Raw genomic sequence first — 25,810 nt, forward strand, 5'->3', positions numbered from 1 at the left:
AGGTGGCCCATTTGGCCACGAGGGTACATGACAATTAGTAAGATGTTTCCCTTGCCTATGTTTAACCTGAAGCCATGAGACTTCATGGGGTCCAGACTCAATTTTAAGGAATCCCAGGGCAACTCTCTCCCTGCTGTATACCACTGTACCACCACCTCTGCAGTGTCTGTCCTACTGGTGGGACAGGACGTATCCAGGGATGGCATGTTATCTGTAAGGTATGATTCCGTGAGTATGACTATGTCAGGCTATTGCTTGACCAGTCTATGAGACAGCTCTCACAATTTTGGCATTAGCCCCAGATGTTAGTAAGGAGGACTTTGTAGGGTTGATAGGGCTGTTTGTTTTGCCGTAGTCTTTTCTTGTGCCTCAGTTGATGCCAGGTGGTTTGTCCGGTTTCATTTCTTTGTTGAGATTTTATAGTGATTGTTACAACTGAGTGGCTTGCCATCGCCTCCCCTATCACCATCTGCAAGTTCCCCTCCCAGCCTGTACCCCAGCCCATATCCCCCCCACCCCACCACCACCCCCCGCCCCTCCATCCCATCCTGACTTGGAACTATATCACTGTTCCTTCACTGAGTCTAAATCCTGGAGCTCCAGAGTCAACCACAAAGAACAAAGAAACGTAAAGCACGGGAACAGGCCCTTCAGCCCTCCAAGGCTGTGCCGATCATGATGCCTGCCGAAACTAAAACCATATGCATTTACGGAGTCCACATCCTTGCATTCCCGTCCCATTCATGTATTTATCTAGTTGCCCCTTAAATGCCACTATTGGACCTGCTCCCATCACCCCCCCAGACAGTGCACTCCAGACATTCACCACGCTCTGTGTAAAAAACCAGCCTCGCATATCTCCTTGAAACTTTTCCTCACACATCTTAAATCTATGTCCCATGGTACATGACTTTTCTACCTAGGAAAGAGTACCTGACGATCCATTCTGTCCATGGCACTCATAATTGTGTAAATGTCTATCAGGTCACCCCTCAACCTCTGTCATTCCAGAACAAACTGAGTTTATCCAACCTCTCCTCATAGCTAATACTTTCCAGTCCAGGCAACATCCTGGTAAACCTCTTCTTGTGCCCTCTTCAAAGTATCCATCGCCTTCTGGTAGTGTGGCAGCTAGAACTGTACACAATATTCTAAATGAGGCCCAGTTAATATTCTCTACAGCTGCAGCATGACCTGCCAATTTTTATACTCAGTCCCCTGACCGATGAAGACAAACGTGTCGCATGCTTTCTTGACTACCTTATCCATCTGCATTTCCACTTTCAGCGATTGGTGGACATTTATGCTGAGATCTCTCTGCCTGTCAATACTCCTAAGGGTTCTACCATTTACTGTATAATTCCTACATTCATCGGACCTTTGAAAATGCATTATCTCACACCCTTGTCCGGATGAAACTCCATCTGCCATTTCTCTGCCCAAGTCGCCAACGAGTATATATCTTGCTGTATCCTCTGACAATCCTCTTCACTATCCCTAACTTCACCAATTTTTGTATCATCTGCGAACTTACCAATCAGACCAGCTACATTTTCCTCCAAATCATTTATATATACTATGAACAACAAAGGTCCCAGAACTGATTTTTGTGAAACACCGCTAGTCACAACCTTCCATTCAGAAAAGCACCCCTCTACTGCTACCCTCTGTCTTCTATGGCCAAGCCAGTTCTGTATCCATATTGCCAGCTCTCCTCTAATCCCGTGTGACTTCACCTTTAGTACGAGTCTACCATGAGGCACCTTATCAAAGGCTTTACTGAAGTCCATGTATACATCCACTGCTTTTTCCTCAGCTATCATCTCCGTCACTTCCTTGAAAAACTCGATCAAGTTAGTGCGACCTCCTCTTCACAAAACCATGTTGATTATCACCACATTGATTAAGAGTCAACATAGAAGAAACATAGAAACATGGAACATAGAAGCAGGAGGAGGCCAAGTGGGCCTTTGAGCCTGTCTGCCATTCATTACGATCACGGCTGATCATCCAACTCAAGAGCCTAATCCTGCTTTTTCTCCATAACCTTTGATACTATTCACCACAGAACTGTTGTGGGTGTCTTAAGTAAGGATGACAGGTTTCCTGTGAAAATATTAGTGAACCAATTGAGTTTTTACAATAATCGATGATGGTTTCATAGTCACCAGTGACATAACCACTACACCATCTCCCGGGAAATGCTGCCCCTCCAATAGTTTCTGCATCATTTCAGTTCTTTTATCAAACCAATCTTGATGCTTATGAGAGCTAGGGCCAAGAGATTCTAGAGCAGTTGAGACTCTCGAGCCCAGTCACCGTAGTGCGGTGCGATCATATTCACTGTACACGAATAACTTGAGTTTCTGAGATTTTTTATGATTGTAGTGAGATGGTTTTAAGGGATAGCAGCATGTATTCACACGAGTGTTGTCATGAAATCATATTTTAATTTCACTTTGCTTTCAGCAGAGTATGCATACATATGTTTTATACCTCTATGTAAATGTTCCCATGTGCCAAGTCTCAATAAATGAATGCCCAGCATGTTTGCACAATCCCTTATGAGTGATTGGTGTCTATGTAGCATTCTTAAAGCGTAACATGCTGTGCAGCGGTGGTTTCTTTCAAAAGACAGGGTAGCCAGCCTGGCAACAAGATTAACTACAGGTAGGAGGACATAATGAGCAGTCTTGGATATGCTACATAGCATGAGATGAACATTAATGTTTTGGTAAGGCCACAACAGAATTGAAGCATCTGAATGTATTGAGAACAGAGTGTGCCTAATGCACAGCAAAGCTTTCAAAATACAGTGTCAGGATAGTGGTCAAATAAAAAGCTAATAAGCGCATGGATCCTTTGTATTGAGCCTGCAGCACTTGTTTAATCAGTTTAGTGAATGGGACAAAGTGGTAACAGAACCAATTAGTTCAGCTCGGAAAGGCAAGAGACCAGAGTTTGGGTCAGATCAATAGTGCGTGAGGAGCCGCCGAACAAAATAAAATCATAAAAATCAGGCTTGGGAAGATTACAATTACAATGGACGGAACTTCAGAAAAGCACACTTAACCCAGGTACAACCAGGGAAGAAAGGTCAAAGGAATATTGTCATATCATCTACAAATTTCCCTAGTGTGAATTGGGATGCAGCTGACCTACTATCCAAATTCAGAATGTTTAAACAACATGAAGAGTCATGGTTTCTTGATTCAGGTATATCTGAACAAGATAAGCAAGTCATTAAAATTCACTTAGCAATTAGAAATGAGGGTCTACACAGGGTGAACACACAGAGCTAAAAGATTCCCAAAAGATGTAAATTACTTCAGAAGGCTGGTTCAGAATAAAGTTAAACTTTCATATTTATCTACTAGCAGTTCATTTAATTTTAACAACAGCCTAGAGAATCCATAAACCACTTTGTCAATGGATGCAGAGAAAAGGGTATATACTTTTTCAAAAACAGACTATTGAGTTATTGATGTAATCCACTCCCATGGAAGCATTCTGGAAAGATCTGCTAGACAAGCCTAAAATATAAAGCATAGAAGAGCTACTCAAGGATGGACGTACATATAAAGTGAAAGTTGATGAAATTTACTATGAATGGATGCAGCTAATTCTGAACTGAATTCCAAAATGAATTGTGATTAGTTGAAAACTCACTTTCATTAATAAACAATATTTTAACAATGTCGCAGTCAGATTTTACAATGTATTTGTGGAAAAGTTGAATTGCTTGAACTTTTCTTACCTGGCTGTTCAAAGGTCAATCCTGATGTTTTATTTGGTGAGTTAACTGCAAAATGTTTTGACAATAACTCTAATTAGGAAACTGTTTGCAACAATGCTGAAAAAAAATCTTTCAAATACTTTATATTCTTAGGGATCATTTCTATAGTGTTTTCCTAGAGAAATGTGTTTCTAAAGTGTGTGGTCTCACAATCCATGAGGAGGATTTATAGTGTTCTCTTCTGAGCAAGAAGCTGGCACTGAGTGTTGCTTTTGGCAACTGGTCAGTGTCATTGATGAGTGTTCCCTCTCTCTCTTGTAGAGAGGTGGAGGAAGAGGACTTAAAGAGAAAAACATCTCTGATAATGAATCTCCTTGTCAGTAATGTGAAATAGATTCATTCTATATTATATCTAATTTTCATTACCAATGTCTTCAATGGAAAATAAATTTGTGTGTACTGGAAGGGTAATACTTTTCTATAATATTTTCCAGTTTCCCCTGACCAAGATGGCCACAGGAAGTCAACCTGGAAATCACATGGCAGACTGATGGAAAACCCCCAACAGGAATCAAAGAAGATCTGCTACATAGCCTTGCTAGACTATATAAGTAGAGTACTGAGGCCTGCTAAGAGGGAAGTTATTTTGTTGAATATAAAAAGGGAGAGTGAAGAATTTGTTGTTGAGTTGGTGTTGTGAAAACTCTGATGTGGATTGAACTTTGGCCAGTTTGACAACCCACTCTGGTAACCTAACTTTTTGTCTGTATTTTGACCATAGTTGCCCTCCTGAAAGACTGTTGTTGTTGGATACTATGGCCCAATTTTACCAATCGGAGCCTAAGGGCCGGATCTGGGTGTAATATGGATCTGAGTCCGGAATCCTCTGTGCAGCGCACCCATACGCTTCTTGCCGGCTCTGGTCCGATCTGCGCTGTGGGCGGGGCTTATTGCTGCCAGAACTATCGGAGCTCTGAACTGTGTATGCACAGTTCGAAAAAGATCTGAAGCAGCACTCCCAGGTGCGAAAGAGAAAAACAGCAGAGAGAGCAGGGTGGGAGTGTGGGAGGATGGATTTGGGAGAATCTTGCAAAAAAAAAATGCAGCATCTTTTTTGTGCTGCCTAATTATCAATGGGAAAGGTAATTAAACCACAGTGTCCTCGTGAGCAATTAGTGACTTGTATCATACATTTGTGATCTGTAACTGGATTGTTGATGTCCCTGTAGCCATGAGCCAGGCACTCAAATGTTCAGAGTCATGTGGTGAACTTGGAAGAATTGTCCCTGTGGTGGAATCTGGTTGGAAATAAGATTCAAGGAGATTACTAAATCTGGGAAAATAACCATAGTGAAAAGAAGTTTGTATTGGCAACTCTTCTCTCACATTCCACGGCAAATGTACCTCTACTTATGAATGTGATTTGAATGGGCAACATTGGGTGCAGTTAATCTATAGAACATAGAACATAGAACATTACAGCGCAGAACAGGCCCTTCGGCCCACGATGTTGCGCCGACCAGTTACAAAAACAATGACCCACTAGCCTATACCAATCCCTTTTCGTCCATAAACCTATCCAGAGATCTCTTAAACGCCCCCAAACTAGACGCATTTACAACTGCAGCAGGCAGGGCATTCCAATCCCTCACCACCCGCTGGGTAAAGAACCTACCCCTGACATCCGTCCTGTAGCTACCCCCCCTTAATTTAAAGCCATGCCCCCTCGTGCTAGCTTTCTCCATCCGAGGAAAAAGGCTATCACTATCCACCCTATCTAAACCTCTAATCATCTTATATGTTTCAATAAGATCCCCTCTTAGCCGCCTTCTTTCCAACGAAAACAACCCTAGATCCCTCAGTCTCTCCTCATAGGACCTCCCCACCATACCAGGCAACATCCTAGTAAACCTCCTCTGCACCCTCTCCAACGCCTCCACATCCTTCTTGTAATGCGGGGACCAGAACTGCACACAGTACTCCAAGTGCGGCCGCACTAGAGTAGTGTACAGTTGCAACATTACACTGCGACTCCTAAATTCAATCCCCCTACCAATAAACGCCAAGACACCGTACGCCTTCTTGACAACCTTATCTACTTGATTCCCAACTTTCAGGGATCTATGTACACACACACCTAGATCCCTCTGTTCATCCACACTATTCAAAGTCCTCCCGTTAGCCCTATACTCGACACATCTGTTGCTCCTACCAAAGTGAATTACCTCACACTTCTCCGCATTAAATTCCATCCGCCACCTCTCGGCCCAGCTCTGCAACCTATCTAAGTCTCCCTGCAGACTATGACACCCTTCCTCACAATCTACCACACCTCCAACTTTGGTGTCATCAGCAAATTTACTAATCCACCCAACTATACCCTCATCCAGATCATTAATAAAAATTACAAACAACAGTGGCCCCAAAACAGATCCCTGAGGCACACCACTCGTAACTGCACTCCATGATGAATATTTACCATCCACCACCACCCTCTGTCTCCTATCTGATAGCCAATTCCTGATCCAACTTCCTAGATTACCCACAATCCCATACATCTGCATTTTCTGCAGAAGCCTACCATGGTGAACCTTATCGAACGCCTTACTAAAATCCATGTATACCACGTCAACTGCCTTACCCCCATCCACCTCTTTGGTCACCTTCTCAAAAAACTCAATAAGGTTAGTAAGGCACGACCTACCCGCTACAAAACCATGCTGACTATTTCTAATCAATTCATTACACTCCAAATAACTATAAATCCTATCCCTAATAATTTTTTCTAAAACCTTGCCCACAACAGAAGTAAGACTCACCGGTCTATAATTCCCGGCAAAGTCTCTGTTCCCCTTCTTAAACAATGGGACAACATTCGCTATCCTCCAATCCTCCGGGACTACACCAGAGACCAATGACGACCTGAAGATCTGAGCCAGAGGCTCTGCAATCACCTCTCTAGCCTCCCAGAGAATCCTAGGGTAGATCCCATCCGGACCAGGGGACTTATCTATTTTCAGCCCCTCAAGAATTTCCAGCACATCCTCTTTATCAACCGTAATACTGTCTATTTTACACCCCTGCAACCCAATGTCCTCCTCAGCTATATTCATGTCCCCCTGCGTGAACACCGAAGAGAAATATTGGTTCAATACTTCTCCAATCTCCTCCGGTTCCACACACAACTTCCCCCTGCTGTCTGTAACTGGCCCTAATCTTGCCCTGACCAACCTTCTGTTCTTGACATACTTATAGAACGCCTTAGGATTCTCCTTAATCCTATCAGCCAAAGTCTTCTCATGTCCTCTTTTAGCCCTTCTCAACTCACTCTTCAACTCCCTCCTAGCCAATCTAAAGCTTTCTAGTGCACTATCTGAGCCCTCCAATCTCATCCGAACATAAGCCTCCTTTTTCTTTTTAACCATCGACTCAACTCTTTTAGTGCACCACGGTTCCCTAGATCTACCAAATCCACCATGCCTGACAGGGACATACCTATCAAGGACTCGCAGTAGCTGCTCCTTGAAAAAACTCCACATTTCAGACGTTCCCAGTCCCTGTAATCCCCTAATCCAATCCATGCATCCTAATTCACTCCTGATAGCCTCATAATCGCCCTTACCCCAGCTAAAATTGCTGACCCGAGGTTCATGCCTATCTCTTCCCATCACTAAGGTGAACGTAACCGAATTGTGGTCACTATCACCAAAATGCACACCAACTTCCAAGTCTAGCACCTGGTCTGGCTCATTTCCCAGCACCAAATCCAATATAGCCTCACCTCTAGTTGGCCTGTCTACATACTGAGACAAAAAACCTTCCTGCACGCTTTGTACAAACACTGACCCCTCTAGCGAGCTAGAACTATAGCAACTCCAATCAATATTCGTAAAGTTAAAGTCCCCCATAACAATTACCCTATTACTTTCACTCCTAACCAGGATTGTCTCCGCAATCCTTTCCTCAACCTCTCTAGAACTTTTAGGAGGTCTATAAAAGACTCCCAACAGGGTGACCTCTCCTCTCCTATTTCTAATCTCCGCCCATACTACCTCAACTGACAAGTCCTCATCAAACTTTCTCTCCGACACTGTGATACAGTCCTTGACTAGCAATGCTACCCCACCCCCCCTTCTACCTTCTTCTCTACTCCGACTAAAGCATTTGTACCCCGGAACCTGCAACATCCATTCCTGACCCTGCTCTATCCATGTCTCAGAAATGGCCACAACATCAAAGTCCCAGGTACTGATCCACGCTGCAAGTTCATCCACTTTATTGCGAATACTCCTCGCATTAAAGTACACGCATTTCAAACCCTGCTCCGCCCCACCCCCACTATGCCGTGCCCTGCATTCCCCAACTATGCCCCCCTCACTTTCACCCCCTTTCCTCACTATCCCTCCCCCCCTCCGAATCAGTTTAAACCTTCCTGCATCGCTTTTGCAAATTTACCCCCCAGGATATTGATTCCCCTCTGGTTCAGGTGTAGACCATCCCTCTTATAGAGGTCCCACCTTCCCCAGAATGAGCCCCAATTGCTCAAGTACCTGAACCCCTCCCTCCTGCACCATCCCCTCAGCCACGAGTTCAAACTTTCCCTCTCCCTATTCCTCTCTAAACTATCCCGTGGCACAGGCAAGAGTCCAGATATAACTACTCTTTCTGACTTCGCCTTGAGTTTCCACCCCAACTCCATAAATCTTTGCTTAATATCCCCTTCCCTTAATCTCCCTATGTCATGTGTCCCCACATGAACTATAACTTGGGGTTGATCTCCCTCTCCCCTAAGAGTCCTGAATACTCTGTCCGAAACATCCTGGACCCCAGCCCCTGGTAGGCAACACACCAGCCCAGAGTCCCTACCCTTACCTCCAACTCTCCTATCCGTCCCCATAACTGTGGAGTCCCCAATCACGAGGCCCAATCTCTTACCCCTAACCACCTGAGGCTTGCCAATAGGCTCACCCCCAGAGACCTGCTCCCTTTGGCTATCCCCAGTTGATTTCTCCTCAACTGTAGCCTCCAGGACCGAGAACCTATTTTGGAGGGGAACAGCCCCAGGGGATTGTCCCCCCAACTGCTTTTTGCCCCTCTTCCTGGCAGTGACCCAAGACTTATTCCTAGGAGTGACTATCTCCTTATAACTCCTTTCTATGTCCGCCTCCACTTCCCGAATTATACGGAGCTCCTCTAATTCCCCTTCCAGCTCCTTTACACGCTCCTCCAGAAACTGCAATCTAACACACTTCCCACAAGTAAAATCACCTGAAACACTGTGGGAGTCCCTCACTACATACATCCCACAGGAGATGCAGCTTACAGCCTGAACTGCCATCCCTGAATCAATTACCAGCAGAAAAGTAAAAATATATAAAAAAAAACTTCCCTCACACTTATAATTAGGTTAGAGGAGGTGGAAGGGTGGGATTCTCTACCAGCGCTCCGAAAGCTAGTGGCTTTTGCTACCAAATAAACCTGTTGGACTTTAACCTGGTGTTGTGAGACTTCTTACTCTGTTTACCCCAGTCCAACACCAGCATCTCCACATCATGAATCTTCTCCAGAGAGTGGTGGAGACAGTATCATTAAATATTTGAGGCTGAGGTAAATAGATCGTTGACTATCAAATGAGTTGAAGGTTACCAGATTTGACAGGAGTGTGGAGTTGAGGCCCCATTTATTGAATAGTGGAGCAGGCTAGAAGGACCGAGCAGACTACATGGTACCTTTCCTTTTTTACTTTTGTTCCTGGCAGAAATGAATAATTGTTGCAATTCCACAAGAAGAGGTCATTCAGCGTTTCAAGACTAGACATTTTGGGGCTGACGGCAGATTCATAGAATCCATAGAATTCCTGCAGTGCAGAAGGAGGCCAATTGGCCCATTGAATCCACTCATTCTTTACTATAAAGGTTGACAATGGATAGGCAATGGTTCAAATTCAAAGTTCCCCAGTCTATCATTGCCTATTTGTGCCTAATACCTTCATAGCTCCCTTTATTTAGATTCAAGACCTGGTGTCGGATTTGATTACTTCAGTCTCTATCATTTAATGGCCCCTCTTCCCCAAATGACTTTGCATAACAAGAAAGTTCATTAATCCTTTCTCATTGCGCAGTCTAGAATAATTTAGAATATTCAATTTAGAATCCAATTTAGAATAACCTATTCTCTTCTTGTTTCCCCACTGTATTGGTTTTAAAACCAACGTGCACATACTCCAGGATCTCTTCCTCCACTATACCATTGCCAGTTTGGTTTGTCTAATCTATATGTAAATTAAAGTCCACCATATAAATACTATAGTTGCAAAAGATGGTAAGAGACTGGGAATTCTGCAGAGAATAAGCCAACTCCTATAATAACTCCACAGAGGCAAAAGTCCCACCACCAAGTTACTTTATTTACATCATACAGCTGTACACAGCCAGATGTCCAGTTGCTCCCTGCTGAATGCAGGCTGGGAGTCTGACAGACCTGCTTTAATAAGGGAGCATAAGGCTCCCTGATTTAACCATCAATTCAGACTCATCGGGTAGCTCTTTTGAATACCAAACAAATGAACAAACTCATATTAACATAGGGGTTCATACTCTAGCAAGCCAACCTCATTAGCCTGGCTGAAGTCATCGCACCTCCTGACTCTCCAAAGTTTGTCCACCACATGGCATAAGTCAGGAGTGTTGTGATGGCATACTCTCCACTTACCTGGATGAATACAACTCCTGCAACACTCAAGAAGCTTGACACCATTCAGGACAAAACAGCTCATCTGACAGGAACACCAGCCACCAACTTCAACATTCAATCCTCCACCACTGATGCACAGTAGCAGCAATATGTACCATCTACAATATGCTGCATCAATTCACCAACGCTCCTTCCAAACGTGCAAACTCCACCATTTTGAAGAACAGGGCAGCAGGTGCATGTGAACACCACTGCCTGTAAGTTCCCTTCTCAGGCAGTCACCATTTTGACTTGGAACTATATCGTTGTCCCTTCACTGTGGCTGGGTCAAAATCCTGAAACTCACGCCAAAACAGCACTGGGGGTTATATACACCACATACAGAAGTTAAGGTGATTACTCACCACCACCTTCTCGAGGACAGGAAGATGATTCTTTTCCCAGAAATGAATTATGAATAGCCATATTAAGCCATTACACAACATCATGATCAAAACAACATGTATTATTCTGCTAACCAAGTGCAGCAACACAGGAACAGAATCCAACAAATGGCAAGTAAATATTTAGTGAGTTTATTCAAAATTTAATTATCCCTCAGGCTGAAGATCAGAAACTTAATTGCTTCTCAACCTGTCCAACTCCCTCCTAAAATTGATCTTTATATAATCAATGTACTTTACATGGAAACATTGGGGATTTCTCTTACCTGGCAAGCTCACATCATCTCTTTCTTCCTGCGGTTTTCCTGCAAAATGTTTGGAATATTTACTGTTATTTACTTGGTGAATTAAATCTAACCCTTTAACTAACAGAAATTAGTATTTCGTATGAACACAATAAAATATCTATTTACATTTGTTTCAATATAGTTCAAATATAATCTCTGCCCAAAGTAACATTAAACAATCTTCATAGCCTCTCTGTTGCTCAGCTCAGAATTTTACTTCATCTTTACCTTTTTAATATTTGAATATTAAATTGTTATAGCATCAAACTGAAAAACAAACAGGACCATACATACTGGAGGTTAAAGCTCAGACTGGTTAGTAGGCATTGTTTAATGCTAAGCTGATATTGAGCTCCAAAGTCAGCTCCAAAATATTTATTTACAAAACATGGCAAGGTCAGCAAATATTGCTCATGCTTACTTGCCTTTGCCCTTCAGTCCTCCAAGCCTGTGCCAATCATGATGCCTGCTTAAACTAAAACCATATGCACTTACTGAGTGCATATCATTCCATTCCCAACCTATTCATGTATTTGTCCAGACGCCCCTTAAATGCTGCTATTGTACCTGCTCCCACCACTTCCCCAGGCAGCACATTCCAGACATTCACCTGCCTCCGTGTAAAAAAACTTGTCTCTCCTCTAAACTTTTCCCCAGGCACATTAAACCTATGTCCCCTAGTACTTGACTTTTCTACCCGAGGCAAGAGCATCTGACTCTGCACTCTGCCTGTGCAGTCTTTCCTCATGGCTGGATACCCACCAGACCAGGCAACATCCTGGTAAACAATGAAAAACATTTCAACAGCTCAAAGTTTATTCACACAAGATAAAATGTCAAGTACTTACAACTTCTGCTACTGATACTTCCATGTATGTTTGATTGACAATTTACAAAACTACTGTTATTACAGCTCTGTAAGAGAAAGTTACGACTAGCTTTTTTTAAGCTTTTTCGCAGCTGCCACTTTTACAATATGGTTGATTGGTTCTGTAAAGAGGGTATACAGGAAGAATGGGCACCAAGTACCATGAGTAAGTATGGAGGGCATAAGTATCCATTGTGGGTGACTGGAGGCTATGGTGTGCTAGAAGTCCTTGGTGGTGGGTAGTAGGTATGAGTTGGTATAGAGGGTATGAACATCCATTGTAGCTGCGTGGAGGACCATAACGTCATAAAGGTTTACAGGCCCTACAGACCACCTTGTCCTTGCCACCCCTTTTTTTTAAACCATTAAGTTGGTTCCAATTGCCTGTGTTTATCCCATATCCTCTATATCCATCTTACCCATGTAACTGCCTAAATGCTTTTAAAAAGACAAAATTGTACCTGCCTTTACGTCTATCTCTGGCAGCTCATTTTAGACACTCACCACTGACTGTGTGAAAAAATTTCCCCTCTGTATCTTTTTATATCTCTCCCCTCCCACCTTAAACCTATGGCCTCTAATTTTAGACTCCCCTATCTTTGGGAAAATATGCTGACTAATCTAACCTAATTATTTTATGAACCTCTATAAGGTCACCCCTAAGCCTCCTATGCTTTAGGAGCCTATCCAGCCTCTCCTTATAAATCAAACCATCAAATCCTGGTAGGATCCTAGTAAATCTTTACTGCACGCTTTCTAATTTAATAATGTCCTTTCTATAATAGCGTGACCAGAATGGTACACGGTATTCCAAGTGTGACCTTATCAATGTCTTGTACAACTTCAACAAGACATCCCTACTCTTGTATTCAATGTTCTCACCAATGAAACCAAGCATGCTGAATGCCTTCTTCACCAACTGTGACTCCATTTTCAAGAAGCTATGAACCGGTACTATAGCTCTCTTTGATCCATAACTCTCCCTCATAACCCACCATTGACTAAGTCCTGCCCTGGTTCTATCTACCAAAATGCATCACCTCACAATTATCTAAATTAAACTCCATCTGACATTCATCATCCCACTGACCCAATTGATCAAGATCTCATTGCAATCCTAGATAACCTTCTTCACTGTCCACTATGCCACCAATCGTGGTATCATCTGCAAACTTACTAAGCATGCTTCCTAAATTCTCACCCCAAACATTAATATAAATGACAAATAACAGTGCACTGATCCCTGAGGCACACTGGCTTCCAGTCTGAAAAAAAAAACCTCTACAACCACCCTCTGGCTTCTGTCATCAGGCCAATTTTGTATCCAATTGGCTACCTCACCCTGGATTCTGTGAGATTTAACCTTATGCAATAATCTACCATGTGGTACCTTGTCAAAGGCCTTGCTAAAGTCCATGTAGATGACATTGACTGCACTGCCCTCATCTATCTTCTCTCTTACCCTTTCAAAAAACTCAATCAAAATTGTGAGACATAATTTTCCACTCACAAATCCTTGCTGACTGCCCCTAATCAGTCCTTATCTCTCTAAATGCCTTTAGATCCTGTCTCTCAGAATACCTTCTAACAACTTACCCATTACAGATGTTATGCTCACCTGCCAGTAGTTCCCAGCCTTTTCCCCTCAGCCCTGTTTAAACATTTGCCATTCTCCAATCTTTAGGCACCTTGCCTGCGGTTGTCGATAAATCAACTATCTCTTCTAGGGATCCCACAATTTGCTCCCTAGCCTCTCACAACATCCTGGGATACACTTCATCAGGTCTTGGGGATTAATCTACTTTGATGTACTTTAAGATATCACTATTTATTTCACCAAGTTCCCTAACATCCAAGACTTTCTCAACAGTAAATTCTGATGAGAAATATTCATTTAGGATCTCACCCATCTCTGGTGAATCCATGCATTGATGACCTTGTTGATTCTTAACAGGCCCCATTCTCTCCCTAGTTTCTCTTTTGCCTTTATGTGTTTGTAAAAGCTGTTTGGATTCTCCTTTACCTTATCTGCCAAAACAATCTCATGTCCCCTTTTAGACATTGGTTGAAATGGACAGGGATCTGTCTTACCTGTCATGTGCACATCTTTTTTTTCCTGCCGCTTTCCTGTAAAATATTTGGAACATTTTCTGTTATTTACTTGGTGAATTAAACCTAACCCTTTAACTCACAGAAGTTAGTATTTTGTATGAACTCAGTGGAATATCTGCGTCACATCTGTGTCAATACAATTCAAATATAATATCAAAGAATAGAAACATTGAATATAGGAGCAGGATGAGACCATTTGGCCCTTCAAGCCTGCTCTGCCACTCAACACATTCATGGCTGATTGTCCTACTCAGTAGCCTGTTCGAGTGAAATCAAAATTAAAGGACACAGAATGGTTACCTGGCACAAAATGGACTCTGGGAAAAGACATTAAGAGGCACTGACTTTGGGTACAGACAGTACAGATAATTAAAACCTGTAGTGTTTAAATTACTGCAGGAAATAGGTCAGACCTTGAGGCACCTTAAACTTGAGATAAAAGCAGACCCAAAACAATGAGTTTGATAATGAGATCAGTCACTGATGGGGGGACTTAAATGCACAAATGTACATAACAAGATCAGCCATTGATAGACTGCATAAATGTATCTACTCTATGTATAATGATGTGCCAACTGTCAATGTCCGTACTTGTCCACTCAACGTGTAACAATGTGCTAACAGCTAATGTCCGTACTGTCTATTATCTAACAATGTATAAAAGATGCTCAACTACCATTGTGTAGTTGAGAAGGTGACTGCCTGTACTACGGAGTGCCAGCGCTTCTCCCAAAGCTTTGTCTGAATAAAACTGTTTGTTGAACCTCCAAGTCTGACTCAAAGGTGGTGACCTTCCCACAACAAGCCTAATCCTGCTTTCTCCCCATAACTTTTGATCCTGTTCATCCCAAGTGCTATATCTAACCACCTCTTCAATATATTCAATGTTTTGGCATCAACTACTTCCTATGGTAGTGAATTCCACAGGCTTGCCACTCTTTGGGTGAAGAAATGTCTCCTCATCTCCGTCCTAAATGGTCTACCTTGACTCCTCAGATTGTGACCCTGGTTCTGGACTCCCCCACCATCGGGAACATCCCCCCTGCATCTACCCTGTCTAGTCGTATTAGAATTTTATAAGTGTCTATGAGATACCCCCCATCATTTGTCTGAAATCCAATGAAAACAGTCCTAACCAAGTCAATTTCTCCTCATACATCAGTCCTGCCATCTTCGGAACCAGCCTGGTACAAGAACATCCTTCCTCAGAAAAGGAGACCAAAACTGCACACAATACTCTGGGTGTAGCCTCACCAAAGCTCTGTATAAATGCAGCAATACATCCCTGTTCCTGTACTCAAAACCTCTCGTAATGAAGGCCAACATACCATTTGCCTTCTTTACTGCCTGCTGCACCTACATGCTTACCTTCAGTGACTGGTTCACTAGAACACCCAGTTTCCACTGCTCCCTCCCATCTCCCAATTTTTAGCTATTTAGGGAGTAGTCTGCCTTCTTTTTTTGGTTCCAAAGTGAATAACCTCACATTGATCCAAATTATACTGTGTCTGCCATTGATTTGCCCACTCACCCCACCTGTCCAGATCATTCTGAAGGATTTCTGCATCCTCATCACAGTTCACCCTCCTACCCACCTTAGTGTCATCCGCAAACTTTAAGATGTTATATTTTGTTCCCTCATCCAAATCATTAATATACATTGTGAGTAGCTGGAGTCCCAACACCGATCTCAGTGGCACCCTCCTAGTTACTGCCGGCCAATTTGAAAAGCACCTATTAATTCTTACTCTTTGTTTCCTCTCTGCCAATCGTTATCCAACCATCTCAATGCACTTCCCCCCAGTCCCATATGCTTCAAACTTGCACAATAATTTCTTAAGCAGGACTTTGTCAAACACTTTCTGAAAGTCTAAATATACTATATCGACTGGTTCCCCCTTGTCAATTCTACTAGTTACATCTTCAAAGAATTCCAACAGATTTGTCAAGCATGATTTCCCCTTCATAAATCCATGCTGACTCTATCTGATCCTGCCACTGCTTTCTAAATGCTCCACTATAAAGTCCTTGATAATGGATTTGAGAATTTACCCCACTACTGTTGTTAAGCTCACTGGTCTATAATTCCCTGTTTCTCTCTACCTTCCTTTTTGAATATTGGAGTGACATTAGCTCCCCTCCAATCTGCAGGGAATGTTCCTGAGTCTATAGAATCCGGGAAGATGACCCCTAATGCATCCACTATCTCTACAGCCACTTCCTTAAGTGATTTAGGATGTAGATTATCAGGCCCTGGGGATTTATCCACCTTCAATCCCATTGATTTTCCCAGTACCATTTCTCCGCTAATATTGATCTCTGAGTTTTTCCCTCTCACCAAATCTTGCATTTTCCAACATTTCTGGCATCAGATTTGCATCCTCTTTTGTGAAGACAGAGCCAAAGTTGCTCAGCTATTTCTTTGTCCCCTAAGAGTACATTGCCCCGTTTCTGCCTGCAGGGGACCTTCATTTGTCTCCACCAACCTCTTTTACTTCACGTACCGATAGAAATGCTTAGTGTCAGTCTTTATGTTCCTTGCAAGCTTACTTTTGTACTGTATTTTCCCCTTCTTAATCAATCCCTTGATCCTTCTTTGCTGAATTCTAAACTGTTCCCAATTCTCAGAACTATTATTTTTCTTGGCCACTTTGAATGCTTCTTCCTTGGATCAGATGCTCTCTCTAATTTCCTTTGTAAGCATGGATTGGCCATCTTACCCATATTGCTTTTGTGCCAGACAGTTGCTATAGTTCCCCATGCATTCCTTGAATGTTTGCCATTGCCGATCCACTGTCATCTCTTTGAGTAACTCTCCCCAATCTATCAAGGCCAACTCATGCCTCATATCCTCATAGTTTCCTTTATTAAGATTCAGCACCCTAATCTTCAAATCTGCAGTGGTTAGCACTGCTGCCTCACAGCGCCAAGGACCCAGGTTCAATTCCGGCCTTGGGTCATTGTCTGTGTGGAGTTTGCACATTCTCCCATATCTGCGTGCGTTATCTCTGGGGTGCTCCGTTTCTTCCCACAGTCCAAAGATGTTTGGGTTAAATTGATTGCCTATGCCAAATTGGCCCTAGTGTCAGGGAGATTAGCCGCATTAATATGTGGGATTACGGGAATAGAGCCTGGATGGGATTGTAGTCAGTGCAGAATCAATGGGCCGAATGGCCTCCTTCTGCACTGTAGGGCTTCTATTCTATGAATCAAATATTTTACTCTCCATCTTGATAAAGCATTACGAACATTAACAACATTGACCAAAGCAACATTAAGCCACCTTCATAGTTCCCTGGATTGTTCGGTCTGGAGAATATGAAGGGTTTTTAGGCATTTGTGGAGGCAGTGGATTAGTTGAGTTGATGAGTTGCATGGATGAGGCATGGGAAGTAGGTAGGATTGGGGCAGTGATGGGGTTTCAGAGTGTGGACAAGAGGGGTTAATATTTAACTGCGCAACAGGGACAAAATCCCAGAGCCTTTTCACCAGCCTACTTCGGCGCTTATATCAGAGGCAGCAACAGGGACTGCCAAGTGCGGAATCTGATGGAATCAATGAGAATCCAGCATGCACTTGCCCTCACAGAATGAAAATCAAATAGATCAAGGCACTTTCTCCTGGTGGGCAGGAGGCTACTGAACCAGAAAACTTCCCAACTCCCGCTATTGCTTCCAAAATGAAAATCTAGACCCATGTCTCAAATCCCTCCAGTCAGATTCCACCCTTTGCAGTACTGAAATGGACCTCAAAGTCATATGTTACCATGACAAACTTTCTCTTCATTCCTTGCGATTGGTCTGCAGCCTTTATTTAGTTCCTTAACCAAGCTCTCTGATGTGATCATGTTTACAATGATAATACCAAGAATGAAAATATTGTGCAAATGAAAGAGGAGTTTCTGAGGCAGTGGAGGTGCAAAAAGTTTCACACAATTCTGATATCAGGAAAGGATTGACAGGTTGGGTCTTATTTCTCTTGATAAAGAAGGCTGCAGGTCACTTAATGGTCATTAAAATTCTGAAAAGCTTTCATAACATGAACACATGGAGAGAATGTTTCCTCTTGCGGGAAAGAGCAAAACTAGAGGCATCAATATAAGATATTCAGCAAAAAATCCAATCAGGAATTCAGAAGAAACATCTTCACCCAGCCAGTGGATCTCGCTAGCAGAGTGAAATAAGTGGCGTTAGAATGTAACCGGTGACAACTTTGTAATGGATGTAATGTGACCAATGGTAACAAGTTGACCTAGTAAACCATGAAACCAATTACAGAATGATGTAATAGTCAGCTGACTCACTATAAATAAGAATCTGTTTGAAATTTTGGGGAGATTGGAGTGGTCAAGGCAAGGCCCCAAGTTTGGAGAAATGAAGTTTCTTTATTGAACTCATTCTTTGATTTGTAAGTTGGAGTAAGTTTTGTTATATTTTCATTGTCTGCATTTGAAGAGTTCCTTCTGAAGAAACAAGTGGCAGAGATGTATTTAAAAGAAGTATGCGAGAGAAAAGGAAACAGACAGTTATAATGGGAGATTTAGAAAGTTGTGGTAGCAGAGTTGGAAAGTTGCAGTGGTAGATTTAGATGAAAGAAAGTCAGAAGAAGCTTGAATGGAGCATGAACAGCATTATGGACTGGTTGGGTTAAATGCCCTGTGTCTGTGCTACACCAGATATAATCCCATGACACTAAATAGGCAAAATAATAATAAAGCAGAGATATTAGAAAGGCTGGCTGTACTTAAAGGTCATTGGGACTGGAGGATTTTTCCCCTCCTGGTGGAATCTAGAACCGGGGCATGCACAGATTAAAAAATGTGGTCTCCCATTTAAGACAGAGTTGGGAAAGATTTTTTTTCTCAGATGATTGTTGATCTTTAGAATTCTCTTCCTTCCCCAGAGAGCAGTGGCAGCTGAGTCACTGAGTTAGATGGATTTTGGATCCACAAGGGAGTCAAGGTTATGGAGTGGGGGTGAGGAGGGGCGGAGGGGGTGGAGAGAGGAAGGAGGAGAAGAGCGTAGGGCAGACAGTCAAGTGGAATTAAGGTCATGACCAGATTAGCCATAATCTTATTGAATTGTGGAGCAAGTTTCAGGGAATGAATGGCCTCCTACTTATGTTTCTTTTGATCTTCTGAACTGAATGGGGAGGCACGGTAGCACAGTGGTTAGCACTGCTGCTTCACAGCTCCAGGGACCTGGGTTCAATTCCCGGCTTGAGTTACTGTCTGTGTGGAGTTTGCACATTCTCCTCGTGTCTGTGTGGGTTTCCTCCGGGTGCTCCGGTTTCCTCCCTCCAAAGATGTGCAGGTTAGGTTGATTGGCCATTTAAAATTGCACCTTAGTATTCTGAGATGTGTAGGTTAGAGGGATGAGCTAATAAATATGTTGGGATATGGGGGTAGGGAATGGATGGGATTGTGGTTGGTACAGGCTCTTTGGGCCAAATGGTCTCTTTCTGTCCTGTAAGGTTTCTATGATTTTTATTTCTATGAGAAAATAAATCAGTGTGAATGCTATGGGGATATTAAAGGAAAAAAAAATAGGTTGGGAGAGTCGAATCTAAAGTCAAAGCAAAATACTGCAGATGAACAAAGAACAAAGAAAATACAGCACAGGAACAGGCCCTTAAGCCCTCCAAGCTTGCACTGACCAGGATGCCCAATTGAACTAAAGCCCCCTACCCTTCTGGGTTGATTGGCCGCACTAAAATTGCCCTTAGTGTCCTGAGATGCGTAGGTTAGAGGGATTAGTGGGTAAGTATGGGGGTAGGGCCTTGGTATGGATTGTGGTCAGCACAGACTCGATGGGCCGAATGGCCTCTTTCTGAACTGTAGGGTTTCTATGATTTTTATGATTCTATGAGATATATATGGCACCTGGATATAGCTTTCTGTTTTGACGCAGGAAAAGATATTTGAGCTAATCAAGGACAGATTTTATATCACAACTGAGGAATCACAACTGTGACATGTTAACAGACAGGAAGTAGACACATTACCCATATCTACAACTTCCTCCTGAGATTGCACAAAACAAATGCCAGCTTGTGTGGCTGCTCATGGTTCTCAGCAATTTAAATTTTTCAGAGCATCAGTGACAATGTAAAAGACAACAGGCTCACTGATATGGGTTGGTGTCTGACATGGGTGATCGTGAATCACAATATTAAATTAACGCAATGTGCAAAACAACCTGCAAAGCTTAATCCAGTGAATCATTTACCTTGATGAAAGGGAACTGAATGTTCTTTAACTTGTGATATATTTCCTGTAACAAGGTTGAAACATTTCTGTTAATTTAGTTCCGTGCATTAGTCCAAACCTTATAACTGACAAAACTTAGTATTTTGTATAGACACACATTGATTTTTTTCAGCTCAGATGTCTGTGTCATTGCGCTGGAATGTAATTTCTAATCAGAATTGAGCATCCTTCAATTTCTCAATTGCCTGTCAACTCCAAATATTACAAAACAGCCTCACCAAATGGCCACAGAGCATTCTGGAGGGTAATGGAACACAGCCAGAGGTTGTAGTCCATATTGGTACAAAAAGGATAAGATCCTGCTAGCTGAGTTTATGGTGTTCGGGAAAAAGTTTATCGAGGAGGATCTCAAAGGTAGTAATCTCCGGATCATTCCCAAGGCCGTATGCAGGTGAACATAGGAGAATACAGCATGGCTGGAGAGATGATGCAGATTTCTGGCACATTGGCATCGATTCTGGGAAGGTGGGAGCTGTGCGAGCTGGACAGTCTATATCTGAATAAAACTGGGATCAGAGATGCTTGCTAATGTTGTCAGGGATGGTTTAATCTAGATTGGCAGGAGGATGGGAACCTGAGAGCACATTCAGATAGGACAAATCCAGAACAGAGAACATGAGACAGAAAATTCGTGAGCAAAGGTTAGGAAGTGCAAAGCACAGAAAATTAATTGGAAGATTAAATATTTAAATGTAGGAAGCATGGCAAACAAAACTGAGGGGATAGATAGACCTTTGCAACATGATAGAACCATAGCATTTCTACAGTGCAACCAAGCCTGCACCAACTCTCTGGAAGAGCACCTTACCCAGGCCCTCCATTCTGTCCTATCGCCATAACTTTGTGCATTTACCATGGCTATTCCCCCAACCTACACATCTTCGAACACCAAAGGGCAATTAAGCATGGCTAATCAACCTAACCTGCGCATCCTTGGGCTGCTGAAAGAAAACAGAGCACCTGGAAGAGGCCCATGCAGACACGGGGAGAAGGTGCAAACACACACAGACAATCACCCGAGACAAAAATTGAACCCGGGTCCCTGGTGCTGTGAGGCAGCAGTGCTATCCACTGTGATATAATTGCTATAATAGGAACTTAGCTTACAGAGAGGCAAAATTGGCAGCTTAATGTGCGTGGATATAAAGCTCTCATGCAGGATAGAAGCTAAAAATTGTTTGTGTGTAGGATTATTGATTAAGTCAATTATAACTCTAAGGAGGGATATACATTGATTTAATCATCAAAATGAGACTATCTGGGTTGAGCTCAGAAATACAAGAGGCAACTGCACTACTAGGAGTGTACTGTAAACTCCAAATAGTGAGAGGGAGATAAAGGGGCAAAGATATAGACACATTTCTGAGTTGGTTCTGTGCTCAGAAATGTGTCTATATCTTTGCCCCTTTATAGTTGGGGACTCACTGAGCAGCTGCAGGACATCCTTCAGGGAGAGGGAGATCAGCCAGAAGCTGGGGTCCACACTGGTACCAATGACATAGGTAGGTAGCAGGGTGAAGTCCTGTAAGCAGATTTCAGGGAGTTAGGGAGGAAATTAAAATGGAGGACTTCAAGGACAGTCATTTCAGGATTACTCCTAGTTCCATGTGCTAATGAGCAAAGGAATAGAAGAATTGTTCAATTAAATACGAGGCTGGAGAAATGGTGTAGGAGGGAGAGCATCAAATTTCTGAGGAATTGGGGCTAGATCTGGGAAGATGGAACTTGTAAAAGCTGGATTGGTTATTCTACAGTTCTGATGCGCCACAGTGAAAAACTGCATCGACTTCTTCAGAAGGCAGACACAGGACACGGTGGACAGAGTATCCTTCATCGTCCACTACTTCCCCGGAGCGGAAAAGCTATGACATCTTCTCCAGAGCCTTCAACATGTCATTGATGAAGATGAACATCTCACCAAGGCCATCCCCACACCCCCAGTTCTTGCCTTCAAACAACCGCACAATCTCAAACAGACCATTGTCCGCAGCAAACTACCCAGCCTTCAGGAGAACAGCGACAACAACACCACACAACCCTGCCACAGACACGTCGGATCATCGACACGGATGCCATCATCTCACGTGAGAACACCATCCACCAGGTACACGGTACATATACTTGCAACTCGGCCAATGTTGTCTACCTGATGCACTGTAGGAAAGGATGTCCCGAGGCATGGTACATTGGGGAGGCCATGTAGACGCTATGACAATGGATGAATGAACACTGCTCAACAATCACCAGGCAAGAGCATTCTCTTCCTGTTGGGGAACACTCCAGCGGCCACAGGCATTCAGCCTCTGATCTTCAGGTAAGCATTCTCCAAGGCTACCTTCACAACACACGACAGCGTAGAATTGCTGAGCAGACACCAATAGCCAAGTTCCGTACACATGAAGACAGCCTCAATTGGGGTCTTGGGTTCATGTCACACTGTCTGTAACCTCCACAACTTGCCTAGGCTTGCAAAGTCTCACTAACTGTCCTGGCTGGAGACAATACATATCTCTTTAACCTGTGCTTAACCCTCGCTCTGCTCACATTGTCTGCACCTTTAAGACTTGATTGCCTGTGGAGGCTTGCATTCCAACCATTATTTTGTAAATTGAGTTTGTGTCTTCATATGCCTGTTTGTGAACTGAAATCCCACTCACCTGATGAAGAAGCAGCGCTTTGAAAGCTAGTGGCTATTGCTACCAAATAAATCTGTTGAACTTTAATCTGGTGTTGTGAGACTTCTTACAGTGTTTACCCCAGTCCAACGTTGGCATCTCCACATCTTGGTCACACCTTAACAGATCTGGCATTGACATACTCAAAGGGAGATTCTCTGGTGCTGTCGGGGTGACTTTAAACTAGATTGTTGGGGGATGGGAACATGAAGAGTCGCCCAAATTGGAAGGAATTAAGTTTGATAACAGAAGTAGTAGTGGGATTAGAAGACAGGAGAAACAAAGACTGGGTGGGATTGTGGTTGATACAGACTCGATGGGCTGAATGGCCCCCATCTGTATTGTAGGGATTCAATGAAAGAGAAAAGAATAACTGAGGAAAAGTCAGGACCTATCAGAGAGGAGCAGGGGTATGATGCGATTAGGCAAGAATTAGGGAGCACAAGATAGGAACAGAAACTGTCAGGGAAAGGCACAAACAAAAATGGAGCTTATCCAAGGAACAAATACTGTGTGTCCTTGATAGGTATGTCCCTGGCAGGCAGGGAGGAAACGGCTGAGTGAGGGAACCATGGTTCACAAAGGAGGTTGAATGCCTTGTTAAGAGCAGAAAGAAAGCATATGTAAGGATGAAAAAACAAGGTTCAGTTGGGTCGCTTGAGGGTTACAAGATAGCAAGGAATGAGTTAAAGAAAGGGTTTAGGAAAGCAAGGAGGGGCCATGAGAAGTCCTTGGCAGGTTGGATAAAGGAAAACCCCAAGGCTTTTTACTCTTATGTGAGAAATAAAGAATGAACAGGGTGAGGCCAGTCAAGGATACTAGTGGGTACTTGTGCATAGAGTCAGACGAGATAGGTGAGGCATTGAATGAATACTTTCTTTCAGTGTTTACCAAGGAGAGGGGCCATGTTTTTGAGGATAAGTGCATGATACAGGCTGATAGGATGGCGGAAGTAGATGTTCTGAGGGAAGATATATCAGCAATTTTGAAAAACCTGAGGGTCGTTAAGTCCCCTGGGCCAGATGGGATACATCACAGGATACTTTGGGAGGCAAGAGATGAGATTGTGGAGCCTTTAGCTTTGATGTTTGGGTCCTCACTGTCCACGGGGATTATGCCAGTGAACTGGAGAATGGCGAATGTTGTTTCTCTCTTCAAGAAAGGAAATAGGAATGACCCTGGTAATTATAAGCCAGTTAGTCTTACTTCGGTGGTCAGTAAGTTAATGGAAGGTGTCCTGAGAGATGGGATTTATGACGATTTGGAAAGATGCAGTTTAATTCGGGATAGTTAGCACGGTTTCTGAGGGGTAAGTCCTGCCTCACAATTTGATTGAATTCTTTGAGGAGGTAACTAAGTGTGTAGACAAAGGTAGAGCAGTTGATGTCGTGTACATGGATTTTAAATAGGCGTTTGATAAGGTTCCCCTTGGGAGGCTCATGAAGAAGGTAGGGAGGTGTAGGATAGAAGGAAATTTGGCCGATTGGATAAGTAACTGGCTATCTCATTGAAGACAGAGAGTGGTGGTGGAAGGAAAATTTTCAGACTGGAGGCCAGTTACCAGTGGTGTACCACAGGGGTCAGTGCTGGGTCCTCTGCTATTTGTGATTTTTATCAATGACTGGGAAGAGGGGGCTGAAGGGTGGGTTACTAAATTTGCTGATGACACCAAGATTGATGGAGTAGTGGATGAGGTGGAGGGCTATTGCAGGCTGCAAAGAGACATTGATAGGATGCAGAACTGGGCCGAAAAGTGGCAGATGGAATTTAACCTTGATAACTGCGAGGTGATTTCATTTTGGTAGAACAAACTTGAATGCAGATTACAGGGTCAAAGGCAGGGTTTTGAGGAATGTGGAGGACCAGAGAAATCTTGGGGTTCATATCCACAGATCTCTGAATGTTGCCACTCAAGTGGATAGAGCCGTGAAGAAGGCTTATAGTGTGTTAGTGTTTATTAACAGAGGGTTTGAGTTTAAGAGCCGTGGGGTTATTCTGCAACTACACCGGATGTTGGTGAGACCACATTTGGAATATTGTGTTCCGTTCTGGTCACCTCATTGTAAGAAAGATGCGGAAGCATTGGAGAGAGTGCAGTGGAGATTTACCAGGATGCAGCCTGGTTTGGAGGGTAGGTCTAATGAGGAAAGGTTGAGGGAGTTGGGGTTTTTCTCTTTGGAGCAGAGGAGGATGAGAGGCAACTTAGTAGTGGTTTATAAGATGATGAGGGGGATAGATAGAGTGGACTTGCAGAGACTATTTCCTCGGATGGATGTAGCTGTTACAAGGGGGCATAACTATAAGGTTCATGGTGGGAGATATAGGAGGGATGTCCGAGGTAGGTTCTTCACTCAGAGAGTGGTTAGGATGTGGAATAGACTGCCTGCTGTGATAGTGGAGTCGGACACTTTAGGAACTTTCAAGCGGTTATTGGATAGCACGTGGAGAATACCAGAATTATAGGGAGTGGGATAGTTTGATCTTGGGTTTGGACATAGCTCGGCACAACATTGAGGGCTGAAGGGCCTGTACTGTGCTGTACTGTTCTATGTAGATGTCCATGTGTTGACGCAGAATATGTGGGCAGGGTTCTCAATGAGTGTTTTGTCTCTGTCTTCACTTAGGAGAGGATGATTCAGACATTCTGATTAAAGAGAGGGAGTATGAAATAATAGATACAATAAACACAGTGAGATAGGGAGGAAGTACTGGAGGCACTGATATCCTT

General features: G+C 43.2%; 1 protein-coding gene and 1 non-coding gene across 2 annotated transcripts in view; one reads left to right on the plus strand and one right to left on the minus strand.

Moving 5' to 3' along the window:
• Window positions 1–3,873: 3,873 nt before the first annotated feature.
• LOC145341620 (small nucleolar RNA U3) lies at window positions 3,874–4,085 on the plus strand. The gene has a single exon (XR_013886391.1). It is a non-coding gene; the product is annotated as a small nucleolar RNA U3 (small nucleolar RNA).
• Window positions 4,086–4,562: 477 nt separating this feature from the next.
• The window catches only part of LOC145341191 (uncharacterized), a 78,540-nt gene continuing 57,292 nt past the window's right edge, over window positions 4,563–25,810 (minus strand). Inside the window, exons 6-8 of the mRNA XM_080186119.1 lie at window positions 20,367–20,411; window positions 11,139–11,177; window positions 4,563–4,714 (exon numbers count right to left, since the gene is read on the minus strand). Of these exons, the coding sequence (XP_080042245.1) occupies window positions 4,563–4,714; window positions 11,139–11,177; window positions 20,367–20,411 (236 nt within the window). The remainder of the gene's footprint in view (window positions 4,715–11,138; window positions 11,178–20,366; window positions 20,412–25,810) is intronic.

This window comes from Carcharhinus amblyrhynchos, chromosome 3 (assembly GCF_965287045.1).
Source record: "Carcharhinus amblyrhynchos chromosome 3, sCarAmb.v2.hapA, whole genome shotgun sequence".
NCBI classification, from domain to species: Eukaryota; Metazoa; Chordata; class Chondrichthyes; order Carcharhiniformes; family Carcharhinidae; genus Carcharhinus; species Carcharhinus amblyrhynchos.